We start from the raw sequence: 25,304 nt of genomic DNA on the forward strand, positions 1-25,304 counted from the left end.
CTCCTCTGGAACGTGTGCTTCACACTGTCATGGCTAAAAATGTTATCTGTACCACCCAGGAGAAACCCTGAGGGGAAGGGCAGCTTCATCTCCACGTCTTGACCCCAGCTCAAGCAAAACAGTGTGGATGAGGCATCCAAGTGATTTTCTGTTTTCAGAGGAAAAAGGGGCTTGAAAGTGATACCCTCTGTTCCATAATCATCCTTGTAAACATGGGGAAGCCCAAACAGGGGATGTAACAGCATCAGGTACCTTTACTGTCTGACATCATTATAGGTCCTATGGCAGATCAATCAGTGTCCTTCATCCCCTCACTCCCAATTTCTCCCAAATACAGCCCAAACCCAAGAGATTTCAGTCTCCCTTGAATTGATTCTTAGCCACATCTCCCTGTTTCCTCCAGTCTGGGCTCCTCAGTCAGTCTCCATTTCTGTAATATGCTGCAGCCAGGGGCTCCTACCAGAATTTGACATGGGGGATTTATTTCTGCTAATGTGTAATATTTCCTCCCTGCTACAATTAGAGGGACACTAAACAAGCACACTTACATATTCAAGTGTACTTATCTCAAATTCCCAGGGAAAATCCATGGATCTGTGTGAGCATGCTGAATGGGTGGGAATGCCTGCTGAGAAGCCTACACACTCAGCTCCCCTCTCTTCTCTCCAGCTTATTTTTGCTGCTGAAATCACCCTTGCAATTTGGAGCTGCTGTAAAGTGGCAGAGCTTAGAGGAAATCAGTGGACCTACAGCAGTTCCCATGGCTCAAGATCTCTTAATCACACCCTATTATAAACCAATCAGGTTTGGTTTTACCAGGGGTCCACCAAACGACCAGACCTGAGAACCTCTCTTCCCAGAATTTTATTTAAAACTCTACTTTAATCTTTATGTGTGTAAATCTGCACAGAACTGACCCCATTCAAGGGAATTGAATCAGCAGCAGCTCCATGTGTCCTCCATGTGAGTAATTCCGTAAGAGCCAAGAAACATGAAAGATTTTGCTCCCAGGTTCTGCATTTTGGTACTTGCCTTGACCAAGGCCTTTTAACCAGAGAGAAAGAGAGAGAAAAAGAGAGAGAAAGAGAGAAAGAAAGAGAGAGAAAGAGAGAGAAAGAAAGAGAGAAAGAGAGAGAGAGAAAGAGAGAAAGAAAGAGAGAAAGAGAGAGAGAGAAAGAGAGAGAGAAAGAGAGAGAAAGAAAGAGAGAATCTTGTGTATTTACATACAAGGGTACTTCTCATTTCTATAACTACCCATTTAAATTTTGAAAGAGATGCTGACCATCACCTTTTAAGTTTTAAAGCAAACTCTATGTACCAGAAACCAGGCTGCACATGAGAATATATCTATAAGGTGATTTACATGACCATACATAAAAATTCTCCAGGGTTTCTGTGCCTTCGTCAGCATCCAGTGCAAGAGGACAGACAACAGGGCTGCCAGATCACACCAGCCTGGGACAAACTCCGAGCTCCTCATCTGGCATGGATGTGCAGGGATGGGCCTCCAAAGGCCTCTATCTGGATCCACAGTTCCTCATGACCACATTGCCCCACTTGTGATCCCACATCCCACAGAGATGATCAAAGGACTGGGAAAGTCTGCCATATGCTCCAGGAGAGGCTGGGAGAGCTGGGACTGTTCCTGGAGAAGGGAAGGCTCAGGAGGGCCCCACCAACGTGGATAAAACCCTGATGGGGCAGGGTCTAAAGAACACAGAGGCAGACTCTTGTCGGTGCTACCCAGGGACAGGGCAAGAGTCAATGGGCACAAACTGAATGACAAGGAATTCCACAGAAACATCAGAAAAACACTGGTTTGGAGTGTGAAGGTGATTGAACAGTGGAGCACGTTTCTCAGAGAGGTTGTGAAACCTCCATCCTTGGAGCTACTCCAAAAAACGACTGCACGTGGTCCTTTGCAGCTGGCTCCAGGAGACCCTGCTTTGGGCACAGAGGTTGGACTGGAAATCACCAGAGATTTCCTCCACACTCAGCATTTCTGTGATTCTCTGCTGCCGCTGAGCAAGAAGATCCTGTGCTACCACTGAGCAAGAAATCTTCAATACCTGGCCCAACACAAATGAAAGCATCACCTGACAACTACAATTATTTGTTAAAGAGTGCAAAGATGATGTATTTACAGATACCATCCATTCTGAAATTGGGAACACAAGGAATGACAAGTGAAAGGGTGGGGAGGGAGGCAAGGGGACAGGAGGGCAAGACCAGGATGCTCAGCACTTTAACTGTTCTTTAAACTGTAACATTTCTTCACCCTCCTAAGAAGACAGAAGTGATTCCATGAGCCACAACCAAAATGTCCATGTGGCCCAGGGCTGCAGGACAAGTACCACATTCCTTGGAGAGCTGTGGAGAAGCTGAGCACTGGGAGAGGTCTCCAACTTACCCCTCGTGGTGATTCTGCTCCAAAGGCCAAAGTTCAGGCAACCACACAAACCCCAAAGAACTCCTGTGTGTCCCGGAGTCCAGAACACCAGGAATTCTCTCTGCCTCTGTACCCAGGGACTTTGCAGAGTCAGGTAGTGATGGAGGCAGTGCTGGTACTCAGATTTTCTCAGGTCAAATTGTTATGTGTGTTGGGCAGTGAATTTGTAGATGTGGCTTTTTTTACATAGCTATTTATCCTGAAGACTGGGAAGGCTCAAACAATTACTTGGAAGGCTGGAAGCTGCTCCCAGCATCACTGGATTATAATGTCCCTTCACTAAATTTATGAGCAGTGAGACATTCACCTCAGAGACATTTCCTAGCAGACCTATAAACTTGCTGCTTCTACTGAGCTTCACATCATGTGCCTCAACAGAAACCCTAAAAGAAAGAGTGCAGCAAAGGGTGAATCAGTCTTCCATTCATGAAATAGAAAGTATTGCCTGGAAAAGTTCAAATAAATAGAAATTGCGAGACTTTTTAATGTCTCAGTTTCCCCATCAGTCACAGTCTCATCTTCCACAGAGATGCTGCTCACACAAGTTGTAAATAAAATGAGTCCTAGAGCTTTTCTCCCATTTATCCACAAAACACCTGCCTCACTCCAGATGTTACTGAATAGAAATAATCAGAGAGGGTTTTGTTTTAAACACTAATCACCAAGATTATATTATTAAAAAGAAAAAAAAGCTTGGTTTTACTCATGTTTTTAGCGTAGTCACACTCTGGGATCAAGGGCTCCATTCTACTTGGTGCTTTACACCAGCAGTTACTGTCTTGATTGGGTGACAAAGCATGGGAATTTCATCTGGAATAACCACGGAACATCATTCAATAGCATCTACTGCCTTCCCACATATCATTGTTAATATAATTCCTGCTCAGTAACATATTAAGAGGTGCTGAACTCCATGAGAATTTAGGGCACTTGGAAAGATCAGCTCAGAAATACACGGGGACTCACAGACAAATGCCCTCAATTACTCCCTGCTGCCATAAGCGGCTTTTGTACTACAATTTCATGGCTGTTTTGTGCTCATTCACTTCACACTGATAATCTCACAGAGCCACTGGCTTCCCCAGAACCCAGCCCATTTCAACCAGCTGAGCTTCTAAGTGGTCCTTAGTCTCCTTTCCTGCTACAGAGACATTCTGTAGGGGCTTCATTCCCTCCCATGGCACCATCCTGTAAGGAGGGACAGGACAAGGGGCAATGGCTTCACACTGACACAGAGCAGGTTTAGATTGGATATTGGGAAGAAATTGTTCCCTGTGATGGTGCTGAAGCCCTGACACAGATTGCCCAGAGAAGCTGTGGCTGCCCCATCCCTGGCAGTGCCCAAGGCCAGGCTGGATGGGGCTCAGAGCAAGCTGGGCTAGGGGAAGGTGTCCCTGCCCATGGCAGAGAGATGAACTTTAAAATCCCTTCCAACCCAGACCATTCTATGATTCTGTGATCTTCCCCCACCCTGAAACAAACAAACAGAAATCCCCTGGGATGTATTTAATAACCTTCAGTGTGATGTAGAGTCAGTCACACCCTATCAGCCACGATGCTCTGAAAAGATCCAGCTGTTTTAATTGCTTTGTCATCAACACTGCTCATCAGTGTTTCACCATGGAGAGTAAGAAGTCCTGGAGCTGGGTGTAAATTTTGGTGCAATTCACACTTAAATGGAGGAGACTCACCTCCAAAGTGCACATAGATTATGTTTGTAGAAAAAGAATCTGGTGTGTGTTTTTAACCATGTTCTGCACAAAGTAAGATATTACACAAGCAGACTTAAAGTATCACAACAGAGATTTACTGTGAGAGACTTCATTCCCCTACACTTCCAGATAATATTTATCTGCAGGAGGTTTTAGGTTCTCTTGTAAAAGAAAATAAAGCCTGTTGCATATTTAACTTCCACTACAGTAAATCATATTTTTTGATATTTTCTACAGTAGCTTTATCACAGGAGTGTTAAGAAATTGTGGAGAAGAGTAGGAATTAAAAAGTTTGCTTGCTCTGTAGATGTCTCCATGAAAACTGACCTTTTTCATGTATCTTAAAGAGTAGAAAGTTAATTATCCATCTTTCACTCATGTTTTTCATAAACTGTTCCATATTAAGTTCAAATTTATGCACAGGAAAAGAGAACAATTTAAGTCTTCACTAAAACAGCAAAAGGGGCAAAATAAAGGATGCTCATGTCTTTATTTGCCTTAATTTTTATTATCTTAAAACATAAACGCTGTGTGATCACAGAACACTGTTCAGAGTCACTGTTCAGAGCCAACAGATGAAAATATATTTGGTGTCACTTTGACACATCTCTCCTTTAAAAGAGGTGGGTTTTTCCCATATATTGTACTTCAGGAGAACCTGATTGCCAAGATTCTTTCCTTCTGGCCAAACTGCAGCTCTTATTTATGTAACACTTTATCAGATGTGAATAGGAAAGGAAGACCCTCAGCTGGTTAGATCGGAAGAAATTAGTTATTTTGACTTGCACCAGGGCATTTTTCATTTTATATAGGAGCAATGACCTGAACAAATACAGCCAGTGAAATCTCTGTTCCCATGTTCCTCACATTCATTTCGGTACCCAAGTCACAGGAGTAAGAACTGTATAAGTATTACCAAAAGGAGACACAGAAATCAAACGACCAACACCCCCACTCTGCTACCTGTCTGCCAGTCCCAAATGCTCCAGCCAGGACATGGGGTTGTGTGGACACACTGGTCTGTTCTGGGCTGCTCTCTGTCTTGAGGGATTTCAGCAGCCTTTGGAAGGTGTCACAAATGGGTGAGATCACGGATACCTGCAGGCCAGGAGAAGCACATCCCAGTTCTGTCAGACAGAATGCAGGCTTTGAATATTCATTAGCAGTAGTGGCTCTATACTCTGCTGCGATATCCAGCTTCCATTTGCTACCTTTGATTAATAATTGAAGGTATTGGATCCCATTGTTTCCACCTGCTGTTCAGGATCCTCGATAAATAGATTGATACCCTGGATTAACGCAGCACAGCCTGAGCATCCCCAGACCCTTGACGGGTCTAAGGGATGGACACAAAAGCTCCCTTCCCATTTCTGAAACTCCCGAGACAGAACATGGTTTCTCTCCTACACTGAAAAGCTACCCAAGGATGAGAGCAGCACATGAAATATTCACAGGGCAAACAGACACAGAGCCAGAGCAGATCAGAGCAGAACTCCAGGCCTGCCCAGACCCCACAAGACTTCACAGTTTGTACTCACACTGAGATCTATTGCATTTCTCATCCCAGCAAGGTGCCGTGCTGGAGATCAATCCAACATCACCCCAGGAGGACCAAAGCAGTGGGTTCACAATCTCCACACCATACAGACTTGCTGGAGACTCAGCAAAAGCTTCACACAAACTGAGTGGTTTTGACAGACTGGCCACAGGACAACAAAAGGCAGTGGTCTGGTTCATGCCACCTTTATGGCTCAAGCACTGGAGGATCAATAAAAACATAAAGGAAAAAGGTGCAAAATGTGAACAGCCAAAATTCCAGAAACCAATGTGACATGAAATCCACAGGAAGACATTAACCCATCATGATTTATTGTACACATTTTTTCAAGACAAGAAAGTTTGTGTCAGAGCAGTGTTTTCCTCACAGGCAAAAAGATTTTCCATTTGGTGTTTGGAGCCTTAAAGTTAATCAATCCTTCTGTTGAACTAAACCAACTCCCCAGGGTGACTTTGGGGTCTCAGCTCAGCTGGCAACACCCACTTCCACCTGCATCCCTACACTCCAGTGACTAATTGTGGTTGTAACCCCAGAAGTGCACAGCCCTCTGTACATCACCCTGTCACTGCACAAACCCTGCAGCACTCACATCTTACCCTCTTCAGGACTTAAATACCACAAGAGTTTAAAGCCTGATTAGCAGTAAATATTCTTCTCTTGCACTTCAAGCCATTTCTTTATCATTTAAATAATCATAACAAAGGTATGCAAGTAGCAAGATAATTTTTAATTTCTCCTTCTAACTTTCCAAATTCCATAAAAAAAAAATTGCAACTGAAACAACCAAACTTAATGATACTAATTGAAGCTGCAGGTGTCAGGGCAGAGGGAAATAAGAATATCCATGAGTATTTCAGGAACATTTGCAAGTGATTTATTAGCATTAAAAGCCACAACAACAGCCAAAGTCCAGCAAATCAGGTTGTTTGGCTAAATAGAAAAGCACGAAAGGAAATCTAGATCCCTGAAAGATGGAACTGACTTGTTTGGGGCTGAAGATGAATACTGGAACACACTGAAAACAAATGAGAAGACACAAAGAAGAAGGTAAAGATACATCTAAACACCTACCATTGCCTGAGTGATTCCAGCTGAAGGCAGAACCCTGCTGCCAGTCTCCGCTCCCACCATCAATCCAGAATGTGTCATGACCCAGCTGCCACAGGAAACTAAAAAATCCTTCATTCAGAGTTTAGTGCAGAATTCTGCATGCAGATTTGTGTTCAGAATGGCCAAACAGCAATGAGCTAAACATTCAATAAATTAAAAACTTTTTTGTTTTTGTCCCTAACCTGAAAAAAAATTAGTTAAAATCTATTGTGTATTCTCAGTATGCAAGACAAATGAGCTGGAGGATCCATCTGGGTATCAGCCTAGGAGATGTGGGACTCTAAATCCCACTTCCACTGCACCTGGGTTTCACTCAGCAAAATTCTTATGTGAACTGAAAACAGGCGAGGGAGGATGGAAAGGGTGACCCATGAAATGCACCTGTCCTTGACCTGTCCTCTATTCCGGCTTCCTGCTGGGCAGGTTTGCCCCAGAGCAGGCAGCATGGGGCTCACTGGATAGCTCAGTCCTTTGAGGACAGACTGTCCGAGTACCCAAGCTGCTCTTAGCCGCAGGCAACCTCAGCAAGCTTAAGGGATATCAGCTCTTTAGTGATTTATCAGCTTTTTATGATTTCCAGCTCTTTGCTTGCTAAGGTGCCCAGGCTGGCCGGTAGGCAGACGTGAGAGAGGAGACTCATCCTGGCATTCCACAGCAATGGTTTATTGGGGTCTGTGAAGGGTTCCAGTGATGGCTCTTCTAACCAGGATGGGCTAAAACAGCCCATTATATAGGGCAAGAGGGGATCGAAACTGTCCAGTAGCAGGGGTTAAGGAGAAGTGACCTATGGCGTTACAGAGAGATAAGCTGGGGTTGAAAGGAGGAAGAGAGGGGCTTCTTTTGCTATTTCACCATGACTTGGCATTTTAAGCCTCTTCCCTCCATGGGGCCCTAGCAGGGCCTGTGCCTGCTACAGCACCTAAGGATCAATCAGTGCTTTTTCTGCAACTCTCCCTGTCACAGTGACAACTGCAGGCTCCCCTGCTCCAGAGCCAAATGTGCTACTGCTCCTACCTAGTGAGAGGAGGTCACCAAATATACCATCTACAATTACAGTTTCTTCTGCTAGCTGTAAAAGGTTCCTATTCAAGAGTTGCAATTGTCTTCTCGTTGGAATAAAATGTGAGGTATTTTAGGAAGCTCTTAGAGGAGCCGAGTGGATTGAAGCATTGTTGTGCTAATTAAAGCTTCTTTGATTTTCCAACGCTTAATCTAACACTCTGTGAAGTGAGCATTTTTATAGCAAGGCCAGCCATGGGAGATAATGCAACTCCAAAAGTACCCAGTAGAAGCCTTGAACACAGAACATTTCTCATCTTTTCTCCGCAGACTGAGAAAGAGCATGAAATTGTGGTGTTTCTGCAGCCTTCTGAGGGGAAAAGACACAACCCTGTTTACTCCTGTGGACGGACTCTGGGTTACTTCAAGAGGCTGAATCTGGCTGTTCTTGGGGACAGCCCTGGATCAGATGTCCGACCTGTTCTGGCAGTAACACCATCTAAAACTGCTGTACTGAAGGCACCTGGTCCAGATACTGCAGGGGATGGATGGGCAACACCCTAACACTAGGGAAGGGTGCACCCATCAGAAAAGTTTGGGTTTGCTTTCAGAGCTAAAAGTCCTTTTATGGCTTGGAGGAGTTTTAGGATTCTTATTCACTGAAGAATAAAGACCTGGTTTCTGCATGGCAAGAGAGTGCATATTCACACCTGAGATCCGCAGGATTCCATAAAGCAATTGTTTTGTAGCCGCTAATCAAAGCAGTGCACAAAAACCAACCAACTTCCAAGATCAACTGCCAGATAAATCAAATTTATGTTGAAATCAACAATATTATACAAAGAAGGTAACAGGTAAATTGCACCTTGTTACTGAATGGACTCAGTTCCTCTCTGTATTGAAAGTCTGCTGAATTATTGCTGTTCTTAGAGCACACTTGCCAGAGCAGCTGAAGAAAAAAGGAGCTTATTCCATGGATCCTCATGTCTGTTACCTAAGCTATACTGCAGAGACACATTTTTTCGTCCTCAGTGTAGGATGATTTAGAGAGAACCTATATAGGAGGTGGCTTGGTGTAACCAAAGGGAGGTCTCAACATACAACTTTCTTGTAAATTATGCAGCATAAAATACAACAAAGGAGGATTTGCATTTTGGGGTAAAAAATCCCACCCATTTGGTTTTGAGATTAAGTAAGGAATTAACACATAGATTCAGCTAACCCAGTACACAGTATTAGTTGGTTGGACTTTTTTTTGTTGTGGTTTTTTTTTGCTTGGTTGGTTGGTTTTGCTCGTTTTTGATGTTTTTGTTTTGTTTTGTTTTGTTTTTTTATGGTGTGATTTTAGAGGTCAAAATAATGTCCTAGGACTTGGTCGTGAATGCACAAAGTTTCAACAGGAAATTACAGGAGCTTTGCTAAGAGCAAATGGGAGAAGATCGCTGCTGCAGAGGTGATAAACAAACCTTTTTTTGTTTGGGTTGGGTTTTTCTAAACACAAAAAAGAGAAAGAAAGAAGTAATGAGACTTTAGACACACCTAGAGCCAGCAAAACTCAATGACAGTGATCACCCCCTTGACCACCACAAAGCAGCCAACAACAGACAAACAGCTTGGACCAGACCCATTTAAGATCACCACAAATCCTTACTGAAAACTCAACAAAATAATTTCAGACAGTTTGTAGGTGATATTCAAACAACTGACTAAACACTCAAAGCTATTGATGAATGACAGTTTCATTGACAAAAGCTTTTCTCGACTAAGAAGTCAAAAAAAAGTCAGGCAATAAAATCACAGGACAGGCCACACAAAATGTTCTGCCTCGTGTAAGGCCAGGATTTTTTCCCTCCATTTCACCAACGTGTGATCAGCGCTCTGTGCGCATCCCACTGTTGGAAACTGCCCCCATCTCCTGAAAAACCCATTTCTAGGTGGACTCCCAACACACAACAGCTTTGGCACAAAATAACGAGCATTTATGTCATTGCCTCCTTTGTGAACAGCACAACACTAGGACACGGCATGCGTGACTCTCCCGTCGTGCTCTGCATGAAACACGCCCTTGATAAAGCAATTTTCCATGGAAAACAACATCAACTCACTTGGATTTGCTGACATCCAACCCAACCCAAAGCCCGTAGTCAGTCACACAGTGGTTTGAAACCTGGTTCAAGTCTGCACTCCGATGATAATGTTAATTAACACCCACAAACCTTTGGAGGCTGCAGTCAGTGTTCATGGCCAGTAGGTTTAACCTCATTTTGAGTTTTGGTGGGACTGAGGGATGTCTCAGTAGTGAGTACAGCTCAGTTTGGCCCCAGAACATTATGCAGGACTAGGTCCAAAGCCTGTACAAGCCAAACCTTTGGATTAATTGCACTGTAAAGCTTGAATTATCATTGACAAGCCTCTCAAAGCCCACAGCCACATTTCCCACTCACTGTATTGCCACTTCTTATACCACTCAGTAGGAAAACCATCAATAAAGCAACCATTCATTTCAGACAGAACTAGCCAATAGTGAGAACAGAGAAACCAGACTCCAGTAAATAACCAGACAGAATAAACCTGGGTAAGATCCTTAAAAATTATCTTTAATTGATGCCAAGTATGAACAGATGACCGAGTACAGAAGCAGGTAAAACTGCATAGATGAAAACTATGCATTTCAAATAGTTCAAGAACTCATAACATCAGATGTTCTAAAAATGGTAAGTCAAACAATTTCACTATTTGGAAGTAAAATGAGCTGTAATGTGACAATGAAGTACATACTTGACCCAAAGTATAAGCGATTGGTAAATGGTGGAAATAAGTACAGCTGTGTCAGCTTAAATGGTTTGTTGCCCTGATGGTGCACTTTCATATGGAGACTATTCAGTTTATATCTTTCACATCGGCAATATTTGATCTTTAAAGTCAGAGGTATGTCTGAGAGGCCATTTACAGTTCTATTGACAGCTGTTATTTATTCATTTCAAACTGACATACTGCAAAAAACACGTTTTACATGTAAAGAAAAGGAAAAAATATTTCATCATAGGTTATAGGTGAGGGTTTGCTGAATTTAGTCATAAAAATATCATTTTTACTTTTGTACAAAAGTAAAATATACATTTGATCCCAATTACATTATAGAAATGTCACTGAAACAATAACATGGATAAAAGACTGATGCACCTAAAGGAACTGAATGCAGCGTCTTCATTTTTTTATAGAAACTAGAAATGGAAGATGATTTTTTTTAATATATAACTTGTAGTGACATTTGCTAGAGCCTGTGAACAGGTGAAATATACAGAATTACACAGATATTAACAGAAACCTTGAGACAAATTTCAGTTAAGACCTCAGTTTCATTTTATTTCCTTTAAAAATATCAAAGCATGCTATGCCTTGACAGCGTAAATTGTTGACCTCACCGGTGGCAAGTTCACCTGTACTGAGTGAAACTGTAGAACACCCTGAAGTTTCTTTTTTTTTTTTTTCTTTTTTTTTTTTTTTTTTGCAGACACAAATACTGACACCTTTAAGAATACTTGAAATGCATTTCAGGAAAAAGAAATTCCCTACACCTGAATAAGTAAAGCCAGAACAGAAAACAGAAAAAAAACCTCAGCCTAAATTAAGTCCAACCGAAATTGAAGTGTAGGTCCCTGGTTAAAGCATCTCAGAAAAGGAGCCTGTTCCAGACTTGCAGGAGGCAGGTCTGGGACAAACTTGCCCTGCTGTGCAATTGCAAGGACAGCTTTCCAGTTCCATCCAGCTCTGCGGCTGCTGAGGCTAAATCACATCTTGGAGCTGACTCGGCATCCCTGTGAGTCTGAAATTACTCTGAGGATCAGGCTGCTGGAAGCCTACAGGATCAGACCATTCCTGGAAAAGCTGCAGTACCTCTCTCTTCAGATTAGGGGAAAAGATTGGCACCAGAATGGCACCCCTCAAGCAATAGTTATCAAGGTAGTATTTGGAAAGGAATACATTCTCTCCGTGTATTGCATATGTATGCAGAAGATTTTGTTCTAAAATACAACTTTCCACCTTGTTCTAATAAATTTCTGATGTTCCTGACCTAGTGTTGGTTGTGTTTTATTTAGTAAATGCACATATAAGAAACTGCACTGTTCAAGTGTGGACTGTGGAAAACTGAAACTCGCCCTCAGCTCCTTAAAATCAGCAGGTTTTGAGGTTACACTTGGGCTGCAGATCTCTCATAGTAAAAACTAAATTCCTGTACTTCTGCCTAATGAAAACAATTGTCCCTTGGTATTGAAAAGGCCCTGCCAATACAAGTTGCCACTGCTCCTGTTGCCAGTTTGGGCAGGGAATGACACACAGCTGGTTTGCTAAGAAAGGTGTGATCTCTAAAATCTCTTCGTGGGCAAAAACCACTGCTGCAAACAAGAGGACTTTGGCTGAGTTTTGTCCTGTCTCCAGTGCTTCGCTCTGTCTCACAAGTGCTTGTCCCTGTGACCAAAAGCACATCAGGCTAGCACCTGTGCAGTTCTGTAAAGTGGAAATTGATTTCCTTGGGCCTCAATTGTTTTCAGCTTCCCCGAAGGCCGCAGTGGTGTAAACCAGGAACAAAGGGAGGGACTCACCAGAACTGGCACCAGGATCAAATGTTAGTTTTCCCCTCAGTAAGCCAGGCTGTGAATCTGCAGCACCCGAGTACCAAGAGTTTTGGTGCACGTGGGCACCCCCTGCACAATGGGGTCACTTCCAGTACATCTAATAATTACTACAGGCTTATCTGTCTGAATGGGCTTGTGAGGTAGATGAGGTAAACTGCATTAAGCCCCATTGTGTTCAGAGTTAAAGCAGCCTTAATTCAATTCAGGTTACTTCCCTTTCAAAAAGAATGACTCCAAATCAGATTAAGGTTGCTTTAATACTGCAACAGAATGTCCATGCTGGGCTTTAAAGCAGTTTAACAAATCTACTTTAAATGCACACCTTTCATTAATTCGGATTAGCTTTCCTCCTGAAGTCCCCAGTGGAGATAAGGCTTAGGACACCCCATGCAGGGGAATCTGCAGGGGTTTGCTAGGATGCTGTGAACTCACAGCCTGGCTAACTGCACCCCAACCTCCTCGTTAAGGTGACTAAATCCAGTTCATGGCCCGTGCTGGAGCTGCCACACAGAGGCTTTGAGCTCTTGGCAGTCTTGCAGCAAGCCCTGAGACCTGTGAAGGAGCAGGGTACGGAGTCCCTAATTTTCACTCTCACCCTTGCCCCTCTGCCTCTCCCTAGTGCTCTAGAGCTAAGTATGGTAGAACCAGATGGGGAATTCTGGCAGGGACACCAGCCTATGGGATTCCTGCCCACTGACTCTCTGCTCCATGCCTGCCTCTGCACTGCAGTGCACTGCTGCTTTGCCCTTGCCAGGTAAATTCCCTCACCCCTTTCCCTGAGTGGATGAAGGAAAAGCTGCACAGGACCAGCTAAGAAGTACAGAGAGGCACAGGGCAGAGGGTGGTGGTGGGGGCACGGGGAATGACTCCTTCTGATGGAGAAGCTTTCTTCCCCTCACCAAACTAAAGACTGCCATATAAGACCCATAATCCACTGGGTTCCCTGTCCATCATAATGTGGGCATCACTTCCAGGAGGTCCTTACCAAAGGAATTCTCTTGACTCTTCCAGAGAAGCACTACACTGGCCATCAGCTCATTTCCAGTCCTTTTCCAGTTAGATAAAAAACCCCTTAGAGTCCACGTGTGGCAAAAAGAAACAGAAGGGCCAAAAGAAAAAAAATATATATAAAAAAAGAAAATAAAGAAATAAAGAAATAAAAAAAAGGGATGCTTGCTGATAAGAACAGGCAGTTTGTTAAGTGCACCTTCAGGCCCACAAAGGCATTTCAGCACTCCTGTGTAAAGGGAGTAAGAACCTTGTTTTTGTTGGGGTTTTTTTTGTGTCAAACTTCTCGAAAATGCATGCCTATGCTACATGAGGTTAATTCCTGTACTCCATATGTGTTGAGATCCTTTGCAGTGAGCTATAAATTGACAAAGCAACATTTAGGCTCCCCAAACCATGAGTTCTTATGATCCAGCCCAGTCTCTTGACAAAGAATCGCTGCAAGCAGCACTTTGTGCATAAGCAGAATGATCATCACTCTGCACATTAAATTAAGGTGTGCACACCCAGCTGGGACAGAAGGTACCCAAGTGAGGCCTCATCTCCCAAATGCATCCTTCTGATCATCGGTCCCATAGCACTGAATTGATTATTGCTGTGTAGTCAGATGGTGGTTTTATAAGCTGAGTGCAGCATTCAAGTCCATTTTGATATCAGAAGTCATATCCTATGATTCAAGAGTTTGGGAAGATCAGGACCACTGGAATTTAACAGGGAGAGAGGTGTACAAAGGGCAAGGGTGTGAGCAGGGGACAGGAAAGAAGCTTTACAACATCTATCTAGAGAATGTAATGCCCTGTTTTATCTGATGCTTTGCACTTCTTGCAGGAATTGGAGCTCCTTCAGTTCTTGATCTTTCTCATCACTAAGATTCACAGAAGTCACACAGTGAGAAATAAAGTCAAGTCTTTCTGGAAACCTGGCAGGTCAAGCTTGTGCGTAACTGCAGAGTTAGGGTTGGTTTTTAACTCTAAGTGCTTTGATTTTATTTTATATCTACATGTGTCTGCATACGCATGTGACACACACAGGAGCAGACATACATATATATATATATATATTTATACACACATATACATCTATCAGAAAGACAGGGGAGGAAAGGATCTGTACACCACGGAAGGAGATGTGATCAACAGCAGTTGGCCACATGCTAAGTGCAGAATGAAGATCCTCAACTTTGTCCATCTGAAAAATTGAGATTAGTGCCTATATGTTCGTTCAGATTTTCCAGGGCCTAGCAGTCAAGGGCTGGCATGTTACAGAAGATATCTTCTCCTAGCATTGCTTCCCTCACCAGGAAACGATGGAAGTACAGTGAGATTAGAGATCAGGAAGAAGAACATGGCTCAAAGGCTGCGATGGGATCTAAGATCTGAAAGAGGATGGAGCAGACAGGGATGGGAGGGCCTGGGAAAGCCTTTCCCATTGACCTGCTGGGGAACCTAAGGAAAAGAAGAGCTCCCGTTCCTCCTGCACCCTGCCCTGCAGGGACAAGCTGCCAAAGAGCCACCTCAGGGAAAGGAAGGGCAGATACAGTGATGGCAGTGATGCCTCTATGAAAAAAACGGGGAAACCTGAAGCCTTGCATGTACACAACTAGGAGTTATTTGGCAGAAGCCAATGCAGAGCCCTGCAGCATCAGACTGGCTGGGGAAGGAAAGTATTCCACAGGCACCGGTGATCTCTGCCTGCCTCTTCTGCATCCCTCTCTCACACACCTGATCTTTCTATCCCTAAACCTTTCCATGCTGTGCCAGTAGACAGCACAGGACACTCCTGACACACAGGACTGACTCCTTGTCCTTTCCCTCAGTGTCTCTGTTCCACTCAGTTCCAGAGGCACTTTCAGCAGTTTTGGGGGCTGTAAGATAAAGGCACTGCGCAACTCTCTCAATCAGTCTGCTGGGTCTCTTCAGTGAATTTTGGGGGGGATACAAAAAAGTCTCAACTGATGACTGCAAAAGAAACCAGCTGCTGCAATTCGGATGCATATAATAGATAAGTTTCATTTACATTCTGAGAATGCACCAAAAAGCATGCATCTGCACCTTTCATCTATAGAGGATACTAGGTTTTTAGCTGTTGCTATATATAATTGATTTGTTAGTTTTCCATATAGCTTTCCCTTTAAGGGATGGGATATGTTCCTTTCTGACAACACCTGGACAAAAGCCAACACATTTCCCTGAGCAATGCAGGAAAACAATCAGGTTTCTCTAATCAGTTCATTCAGGCCCTCAGTCTATCAAGTACATTTTTTTTTGTTTTTATTTTTATCATTATTGTTGTTATTATCATCATTATTATTATTATTATAATTATCATTGAATTCATGCACTAATTAATTCAAGTTACACTTTAATCAAATAGGCCATAATGCTGAATATTTGAACATGCTTTGATCTCCAAAAGTTATTGTTCCCATTTGACTAACATACGCACTTAAATACAGTACTTTAAATTACTAGTCAACGATTGAATAAATTAAGGAGTGCACTTCTGGTGAATGCAAATCAAAAAGAAAAAGAAAAGAAACAAAAAAAGAGAGGAGAAAGGACCTATTTTTAGAAGATTCAGTTCAAACGAAAGCTTATCCGCTATTGACTGAGGTAATGTTTCAAGCATGCGATTATAAAATAAATAGTATCAAATTCAAACATGCTTATATTAAACTCCATTGTGCTATCTTGCAACAGAGGGGCTTAAAGTTTTGTATCCAGTTCCGAACGGGGAGGGGAGAAAAAGTGTGTTTCTATCATCTGCATGTGAGAGGACTTAGCAGCATTGCAGATGTTTTGTCTTCAGTTTTGTTTGCTATTCTCCTTTTAGGATATTTCTTCTATGGACAGCAAAAGAGATCAGACTTAAGTAGGTTTTTTAATAAGGTGCTGTATGGATCTGTAGGTTGTAAGGATGGAATCTTTCACAGAGGGGGTGGAAAGAAAATTTGCACTCCTTCATAAACACCATGACAAATGCTTGCCGCAGGTTTTGGCTGATCTTTTTTTACTATTATTATCTGATGCACTTTCTTGCAACTGTGTAGTTTTGTAGAATATTTTTACTGGAATCCATGCATATGCTTAATAGCTCTAAAAACTGTCTTGCTTAGTTTAAATAACTTTATCCAAAAAAAAAGAAAAGTAAAAGAAAAAAAAAAAAGAGGAGATAGGAGAGGAAAAGTTTCGGTCTAGCATCATAACGGCTTAAAACTAAACTGTTCAAATGGCTATCATTTGCCAGGTGGAAAATGTTTTTTTGAAAATAAACAAAATTTTATCTTTCATGGATCCTGGAAGCTTCTTTATCGCAGAGCAAAGATTTGCAATGCAACAATGCATTTACGAGGTAAATAAAGCATTCAAAGACTATCAGTAAAGCATCTACAAAGTGTGACTGTGTCACTAAAGTCTTCAAGCTGTGAGTGGGGATTTTGTTTGGGGGTTTTTTGTTTGTTTGCTTACACATCAGTCAGCAGCTTGCTTTTATTAACGCAGTTTTGGTTGGCTACAGTGCAGTTGCCAGTTCTGAGATTAGCCTCTCTAAAATTGTCTATGCTATTATTCATATCCTCTTCGATTTCCATGTACTCAGATTTGCTGATTGTGGAGGAGCTGCGGCGACTGAGATCACTGTCAGATGCTAAATTAGGGGAGCTAACGTGAAGTAACTGAGCCTGTTCTTCCCCTTCTGTTTCTCGGTGGTAGAAGTAGTTGAAGTTGGACACGATGACAGGTACAGGCAGGGCAATTGTCAGCACACCAGCGATGGCACACAAGGAGCCTACGATTTTGCCTCCAATTGTCACAGGGTACATGTCACCATAGCCCACAGTGGTCATGGATACCACCGCCCACCAGAAAGCATCAGGGATACTTGTGAAATGAGACTCAGGTTCTTCAGCCTCAGCAAAATATACCGCACTAGAGAACAAAATCACCCCAATGAAAAGGAAGAAGATTAGTAAACCTAGCTCTCTCATACTTGCTTTGAGGGTCTGTCCCAAAATCTGGAGGCCCTTAGAGTGCCGGGAGAGTTTGAAGATTCGAAAGACTCTTACCAGTCTGATGACTCTCAGGATGGCCAAGGAGGTGGCCTGCTCTCCTTTCTGAGTGCCCTCCCGCTCGGCCATCTCAGTGCCCAGGGTGATGAAGTAAGGGATGATGGCCACAATGTCAATGAAGTTCATTATGTTCTTGAAGAAATCAGTCTTGCTAGGGCAAGCGAAGAAGCGCACCACCAGCTCAAAGGAGAACCAGATGATGCACAGGGTCTCCACGACAAAGAAGGGATCTGTAAAGATGTTAGATTTGTAGACCTGGGTGGTGTTGTCAGTGCGGTGCACTGTGTACTCCTTGTCCTCCTTCAGCTCAGGTAATGTCTCTAGGCAGAAGATCACGATGGAGATGAGGATCACCATGACAGAGACTATGGCAATAACCCTTGCCGGCCCAGAGCTCTCTGGGTACTCAAAGAGGAGCCACACTTGGCGCTGGTACTCCCCCTCCGGCAAGGGTCTCTCTTCATCTTTAATGAATCCTTCATCCTCCCGGAACTTCTCCATGGCCTCCTCGCCCAGCTCATAAAATTTTATCTCCTCAGAGAACATGTCCAGGGGGACATTGACGGGTCGGCGCAGCCGCCCCCCGGACTGGTAGTAGTAGAGGATGGCGTCGAAGCTGGGCCGGTTGCGGTCAAAGAAGTACTCGTTGCGCAAGGGGTCAAAGTAGCGCATGCGCTTCTTGGGGTTGCCCAGCAGCGTGTTGGGGAACTGGGCTAAAGTCTTCAACTGTGTCTCGAAGCGCAGTCCTGCAATGTTTATCACCACGCGCTCACAGCACTCGTGGTCATCGTGGGCAGCGGGCTGGTAGCTATCCTGGGGGTGGCCAGGTAGCGCAGAAGTCTCATCCATGTTCTCTCCAGCCATCACGGTCATGGTGGCACAGAGGAAAGGGGACCAAGGAGCAGGGGAGAAGTGAGGGAAAGGGAGGAGGAGGAGGAGGAGGAGGATGAAGAAGCACAGAGAGACCCAGGGTGGTTCGGGGGAGGGGGCGGGGGGGGGGGGGGGGGAGGCGTTGAGGAGGTTGAGGTGGGGAGCTTGAGGAAGGGGTGGAAGTGGAGCCTAAAGGATGGAAATACCCAAAAGGGGAAAAGAGAGGCAGGATAAAGGGAGAGGCATTAGGGATGATGGGAGGGTGAAGAAAGAGGGAAGAAGTACCTTTAGGGGGGGCAGAGGGCAGGTAAGGTGAGGGGTCCTGTCCCCCACACCGGGAGGCTGAAGGTCTATGGAGTGCACCCCCAGGCTGGGGTTCCCCTCCCCAGCCGTCTCCTTTAGCCTTTAACTCGATCCGTCCACTTTTCTCGCCGGCTCGACCATCGCCGCAGCTGCTGCCACGAAGCTACCACACACACACACACACGCACACGCACATACACATAAAATAAATAAATAAATATAGAAATAAATATATAAATCTCGGGCTGGCTGGGAGGCGAGTCCTTGCAATGCCAACTCAGCAAATTTCCATCACCTGCCTCTTCCTTCCCCCCTCCCACCCCCACCACCACTGCTCTGGTCCTCTCCTCTTTTGTGCTGGGGAGGGAGGGAGGGATGGAAATACTCTGCTTTGAAGGCATAAAGCTCACTTGCAGGATGGAGGCTGCCGGGGAAGAGAGAAACAGAATAAACCAGCCCCCAAGCCCCTCCACATACACACACACACTCAGGCGCAATGGACTGGCTTTCACATCAGCAGGAACATCCCGTTCTGCCCACTACAGCAGTACATGCGGAGTTCTACGCGTTCCTACACATCCCTGGACATGCACCAAGGCCTCCGAGGCAGGAAGGTGCCCCGAACTCATCGGGAGGGCTTCCCGGGAAACTTCAGCGGGGGAAGCTCCTGCAAGGAGTCTCCCGAGCACCGCGCTCCCCGCTGTGAAGACTTAGCTGAGCACTGACAACTTCATCACACCAACTGAGGGGGAGATTAGGAGGGGGAGAGCAAAGCATCTCCTCTTCTGCTTTGCAGCAGCTAAAGGTAACTGAGAGAGAGACAAGGGGAGGGGGGTCAACATCCCAGACCCAAACCGTCCAAAATCGAGTGTAACATCGGCACGGAGAAGGGGCTTTTCCTTACCTGCTCCGGGTGAGACGCGCCGCTTAGGAGTAGGAGCCAGTGCCGGAATGCGTCAAGTCGCCGTGCAGCAGCATCCAAAAAAAACCAAACCAAAACAAAAACCGCAGTGGCAAACTTAACCCTCCTCCTCCTCTTGCGCCCCTCTCTATAACGCAGCGATCGCTTTACAGAGCTGCCTGCGAGACACTGAAATATTCATACACTGTCTTAGGCTGCACCAAGGGCGAGTAGGTGTAATTAGTTTCTGCTGAGAACCGCAGTGGGGGGTAAGGGGTGTGCGTGGAAGAGAGTATAAAGTACCTTTTCCAAAAGGCTTGAGTTAGTCAATAAAATCAAGGAGTCCTAGGTAGCTGCTGGCTCTCCAGCTCCCTTCCCTTAGGACAGCTGGAAAAGGAGCCGGGCGCTGGGCAGCGGCGGAGGAGGAGATGTCAGAGCGCCGCAGCCCTGCAGCCGCATCCCCGGAGTCGGTCTTGGCTCGTCCCGGCAGCAGCAGCGGCGGAGGCAGGAGGAGGCAGGAGCTGGACGCGTGTGGCAGGAGCGAGAGTGCAGCTGAATGCATAAGAGCGAGGAGCAAACTCGAGCCATTTCTTGACGCTGCAGTATCAGCAGAAACCTGAGAGCTGTTTGGTGCAGCTCGGTGATCGGGAGGGCGGGGGAGCCGGGGGCCGGGGCCGCCGGAGGAGGGAGGGATGCGCGCTGCCCCCAGGCCGGCCGCCCCCGCACGCTGCGCGCCGCGCCCCCGACGCAATGCGGGCGGACCCGGGATGGGGCTGCGGGATGGGGCTGCGGGATGGGGCTGCGGGAGCCAGCGGCAGTCAGCGGGATCCCGGGCAGCCGGCAGGGGAGGCACGGGCAGCCCGGACAGGCGCGCCGAGCAGCCGCTTCCCGACGCGCCGAGGGACGGCGGGACAGCGCTTGGTACCCCCGCAGCACCTGCGGCGGAGCGGGGCCGCACATCCCGCACGGAGCCGGCTGCGGTGCCGGAGGGCGGCGGCTGCCCCAGCAGTGACCGGAGACCCCTGGCCCCGGCCCCCAGCCCGCCTCGGTACCGAACGGAGCTGCGCAACCGGAGCCTCCTGGACACGCTGGTGGAGGCCAAATCCCGAGCGGAGTGGGTAGAATTGTGAGGGTTAATCGTCAGGAAGGGACAGTGCCCTTTCATACTGGTTTATCCCACCGAATTCGTTTAATTGATGAATAACATAACTTCGAGATGGAAAAGACCGATTATGTCATCAGCTGGTCTTTCCTGCCAGCACAGGATTGTTCCCCACAGTATATGATCACTTACATTATATAAAAGCCTGCTGCTCACTTTGTCAGGGCGGGAGCAGGGATCAAATACAACCCGTGCCTGTGTAATTTGAAGCACTCCGGAGCTAAGTAACACCAAGTCCGTGTTTAACAGACCTGGTCTCATTAGCTTTCCACTGCATAATACATTATCTTCACTTAAGAGCACCACCTTGGCAGTCCAAAAATACTTAACTACCTGACCTCCCTGGTGGTTTTCTGTCTCTTCTTCCCTTCTCCTTATTTATGTCCATGTTTTGTTGTTTGGGGTGAAGTTTTTTGATGATGTTGTGGTTTATTTTTAATTTTTTTACTGGAGCAAAAACCATTCTAAAGTCCTCTACCCCTGGCAGTGCTGCAATCACAGCTAGTTAGCATGCTGCATTCACCAGCACTGTGGAAACATAAGTGCAAAGAAACAAACAGATTTCCTATAGCCTAGTACAAGGGTTGGTTTTGCTGTTGTTTGGTTTGTTTTGGCTTTTTTTCCAGTATCATATATGCTGAAAGTTTTGTTAGAAACTTCTGGTGAAGTTGTGAGCAAGAGAAACATCTGTTTCTTCTGGGTAAAACAATCAAAACACTAAATAAAAAGAGAGAATCTTCTTCCAGTGAAAAATAAAGCACAATTCTGTTTGAAGTTCAGCAGCTCAGCATCAGCACCCAGCCCTGGACCCTGCAGCCCTGGACCCTGTAAAAACTAAACCCCCCCCCCCAAAAAAAGAAAGGCTGTCCCATCACCTAGACTAACCAGGCAGTTTTTCAACCCCTTGAGAAACTCAGTGACAGCCTTGGAGTCAACATCCTCTTATGGCAGTGAATTCCATGCCTGGGTGACACGGCAGGCTGCAGAGAACTCCAGGAGCTCTGCATTCAGTGTGCTTGGAGCTGCTGAGCAGAAGGAGCTCTGTGAGTGAGCGCTCCCCCACCTCTGGTGCAGTGCTTTGTCCCCCTGTCCCAGCCCAAAGGATGCTCAGGAGTGGGTTGAAAATGCAGATCTAACAAGCAGAGCCTCGAGCTCTTGGTGCTGCTCTGCCCTTGGCTTTCTGAAGGATTGCAGACAAGGCTATACATTCTGCTTTTGCATCTGGAAAATAGGACTTAAAAGCTCTTCCTTTGCCTGTCACAGCTCCTTAGGCTGCTGGTTTCTGAGAGCTGCCTTAGCGCATCAGAACCCAAATCCTCCTTGGGAGCTATGTGCACACCAGACACAGAAATAAAAAAAGAGGAGTGATAGCAACCTTAGTTTTCCATTACAGCTAAAGGACAAACTGGGATATTGCTCTCCCCACTCCTCATTTTGAATAGCTTTGAACTGTGGAATTTCTCTTTGCAATCTAACTACCATTACTGACAAGCAGTCACGCTGGAAGGGAGGGATCTTTCTCAGTGGGCTATTAGCCATAGGGTCAATAAAATCTTGTTAAAGTACACAGACTAATGAGCAGTGTAACTAGGGCTTGCAAGAAGGTTACATGTTACACATTATAGTGCTAAGTAGCTTCAGTTAAATGTAGAGGAATGGAAGAAGAATCCAACTTGCTGCCAGATTCAAAGTCAGGCTGCTGCTATTTCCTACCTTTTACATTACAGAAAATGGCACGGCCAGCAGCAGCTGAACTGGTCATCTCCACAAAGAACCACACTGAGAAGTTCTCTTCAAGAACAAAATTTTTTCGAAGGGAAACTAAAAATTGCAAAAAACTTTGCAGCTTTTTGTGGCGGGAAGTCTGATGGTACTGATGTGATGGGAAAGAACAGCATTTTTCTCTGTTTTGTTTTTCGTTCTAGAAAGAAAGGAGTTGTTGATTAGAAGTCCTTGTGTGTGTGAGGATTACAAAAAAATTGTATTGAACGAATGCGAATCTGAAACAGGATTAAAAAAATGAGCATTGGCTTCACACAATGAAACAGGCTTTAAACATTGTCACCAGGGAACCTGGGAAATCCTGACTGAAATCAATGGATGCAGAAGCACAGTGGATTTCTGAGCATGGCCTCATTCCTGTGAGTGTCTTGAGTGACCCCCAAAATTTCTTGACCTGAAAGAGACATGACATTTTGTTTGATAAAAACCATTGTGAAATCAAATGGCAAAGGATGTCCTGGTTGCTTGAACACTGGATCCTAAAGCCACCAATGAGTTGTGCAGGTGTCACCACACACCTCATTTAATGGCCTTGGGAGGCAGAGGATAAAATGAGATGTTCTGGCCCCAATTTACTGTGCAGAGGATCTGTCAATCATTCTGGTTCATGACATGGAAAGAGTCAACTGATGGAACCAAAGGTGAGCTTGTGGGGTTGACAGTTGGGTTTTCTTCCTTGAGGGCAACAACGAATCCTTTAAAAGCTTTTAATCTTTTGACGCTGATTTATGAGCCTTGCTAATATTCTTCAGTATTATTTTGCATTTTTTGTGACCGAGATAATCATATCTCATGCTTCAAAGAATATTGATAGCTGATGGGAGATGACAATTACTTTGGTTCCCTCTTGTTATATAATTTTTTGTCTTGTTCCCTTTTAAAGCCTTAAATATGGGCCCTCTGTGATTAAAAAAGCCAAGGAGTGGAACCAGTCCTGTTGCTACACAGAGGGAAGATGAGAACTTGGGAGTTATTCCCGTGAAGAAGAAAGCAGAAACTGCCCTTATTCATATGATAGTTGTGCTGTTAGGACCAGCCTGGGGAGAAAGGATGCCCCTGCCATGTCTCTATATACCACATCACTGTGTTGGAAAGATGCAAAGTGTGGCAATAGGAGAATGGCTGGGCAGGGAAGAACAGAAAATTCTGTTCTGTATTAGGTCGGGGTTGAGCTTTCTTCTGTCCTCCTCAAAAGCAGTTATATAATCAGAAATGGAAACTAAGTGCCAATCCACCCCTGAGCATATTCAGGTTTTTAACACACAGGACTTTTTTCTTAATGGGAGCCACTTTTGGCTTCCCATAATTGGATGACTTAGTACAAGATTTTATAAAAGCACCACAACAAGAATATATTTATCAAGAGTGCTGCTGGCCACCAAGTGCAGAGAGCAGAGAGTGGCCTTTCCCTGTATCGTGAGGGGTGAGTACCACATGAAGCACCACTGTCAGAGAAGGGAACACCTGAGGAGGACAGAGCACCATCAGAGCAAGCACATTCCTGTAAAATACCAGAACCAGTCCTTGCAGTGCGTCCTTGCAATACACAATCAAGAAGTCAGCTGTGGGAAGTCCAAGTTTGCTCCTGTGTGAGTTCATTTGCAGGATGATTCCACCCAATAAAAAAAGATTCTGACACAAATGTAAACAAAGCCCCACCTTATAACCATCAAGCTGCCCAGGAGTGAATCAGAAAGTAGTGGTGTTTTTGAAACAGCAAGCTTTGTTAGGAAGCCCAAGTTGATGCTGAGTGGTGATGAGTGATAGAATCACATAATCATGGAATGGTTTGGGTTGGAAGGGACCTTGAAGATCATCTCATTCCAGTGCTCCTGCCATGGGCAGGGACACCTTCCACTGGCCCAGCTTGCTCTGAGCTCCACCAGCCTGGCCTGGAACACTGCCAGGGATGGGGCAGCCACAGCTTCTCTGGGCACCCTGTGCCAGGGCCTCCGCACCCTCACAGGGAACAATTTCTTCCTGATATCCAATCTAAACCTGCTCTCTGTCAGTGTGAAGCCATTCCCCCTTTTCCTGTCACTCCAGGCCCTTGTCCAGAGTCTCTCTCCATCTTTCCTGTGGGCTCCCTCCAGGCACTAGAACGCTGCAATGAGATCACCCCAAAGCCTTCTCTTCTCCAGGTTGAACAAACACACCAAAATCTGCCTTAGGAAATCAAGGCATAGCAGGATACTCCCAGTGCTCAAATAATTTACCAGTCTTGCCACAGCCATAATCACAGCTACCCTACAAAATCAGAGCTGGGTTTAGCCCTAGCTGGGCTGCAAGGTCACCTGAAACAGACCTCCAGGAACACTCATTGACAGCAACGTTAGACTGCAGCAATGGGACTTACAGTTTATAGCAAGGATATTTTAAGGCCAGTGGACAGTTGCAATCTCTTGATGAGCTGCCATGAAATATGGCACATTATCACTTAGCCTTGGTGATAAAGGACACTGAGAATCCACTCACATCCATTACTGACCAAGCCATGTGGAGGGAGAAGTCCTCATGGGCTTCATTTAGCCTTCCCAAACAGTATTGCCTTATTGTTTAAGCAGGCTGGTGCCTGCCTCAAAAGCTGACTGCAGACCTGCAATTCAGGCTACCAAAATATGGCAGTCTGTTGGCATTCTCAGTGTTACTGAGAGAAAATTCCTGAAAAAGAAAGATGTAAAGGAGAGAGGTGAAGAGACCTACAGAGAAAGGAGCAGGCTATACATCAGTGGCAGTGAAAAAGAGAA

General features: G+C 45.2%; 1 protein-coding gene across 1 annotated transcript; it reads right to left on the minus strand.

The window, feature by feature from the left end:
- Positions 1 to 16,936: 16,936 nt before the first annotated feature.
- On the minus strand, positions 16,937 to 18,830 carry LOC311153454 (potassium voltage-gated channel subfamily A member 1; the record flags this gene model as incomplete). The annotated part of the gene is made up of 2 exons (XM_084205375.1): positions 18,703 to 18,830; positions 16,937 to 18,451 (listed from the first exon to the last, which is right to left on the minus strand). The coding sequence occupies exon 2, from the start codon at positions 18,410 to 18,412 to the stop codon at positions 16,937 to 16,939; it is 1,476 nt and encodes a 491-aa protein (XP_084061501.1). The 5' UTR covers positions 18,413 to 18,451; positions 18,703 to 18,830.
- Positions 18,831 to 25,304: the final 6,474 nt, after the last annotated feature.

The sequence above is a fragment of the Fringilla coelebs genome (assembly GCF_963513975.1).
Source record: "Fringilla coelebs genome assembly, chromosome: 5".
Classification (NCBI taxonomy): domain Eukaryota; kingdom Metazoa; phylum Chordata; class Aves; order Passeriformes; family Fringillidae; genus Fringilla; species Fringilla coelebs.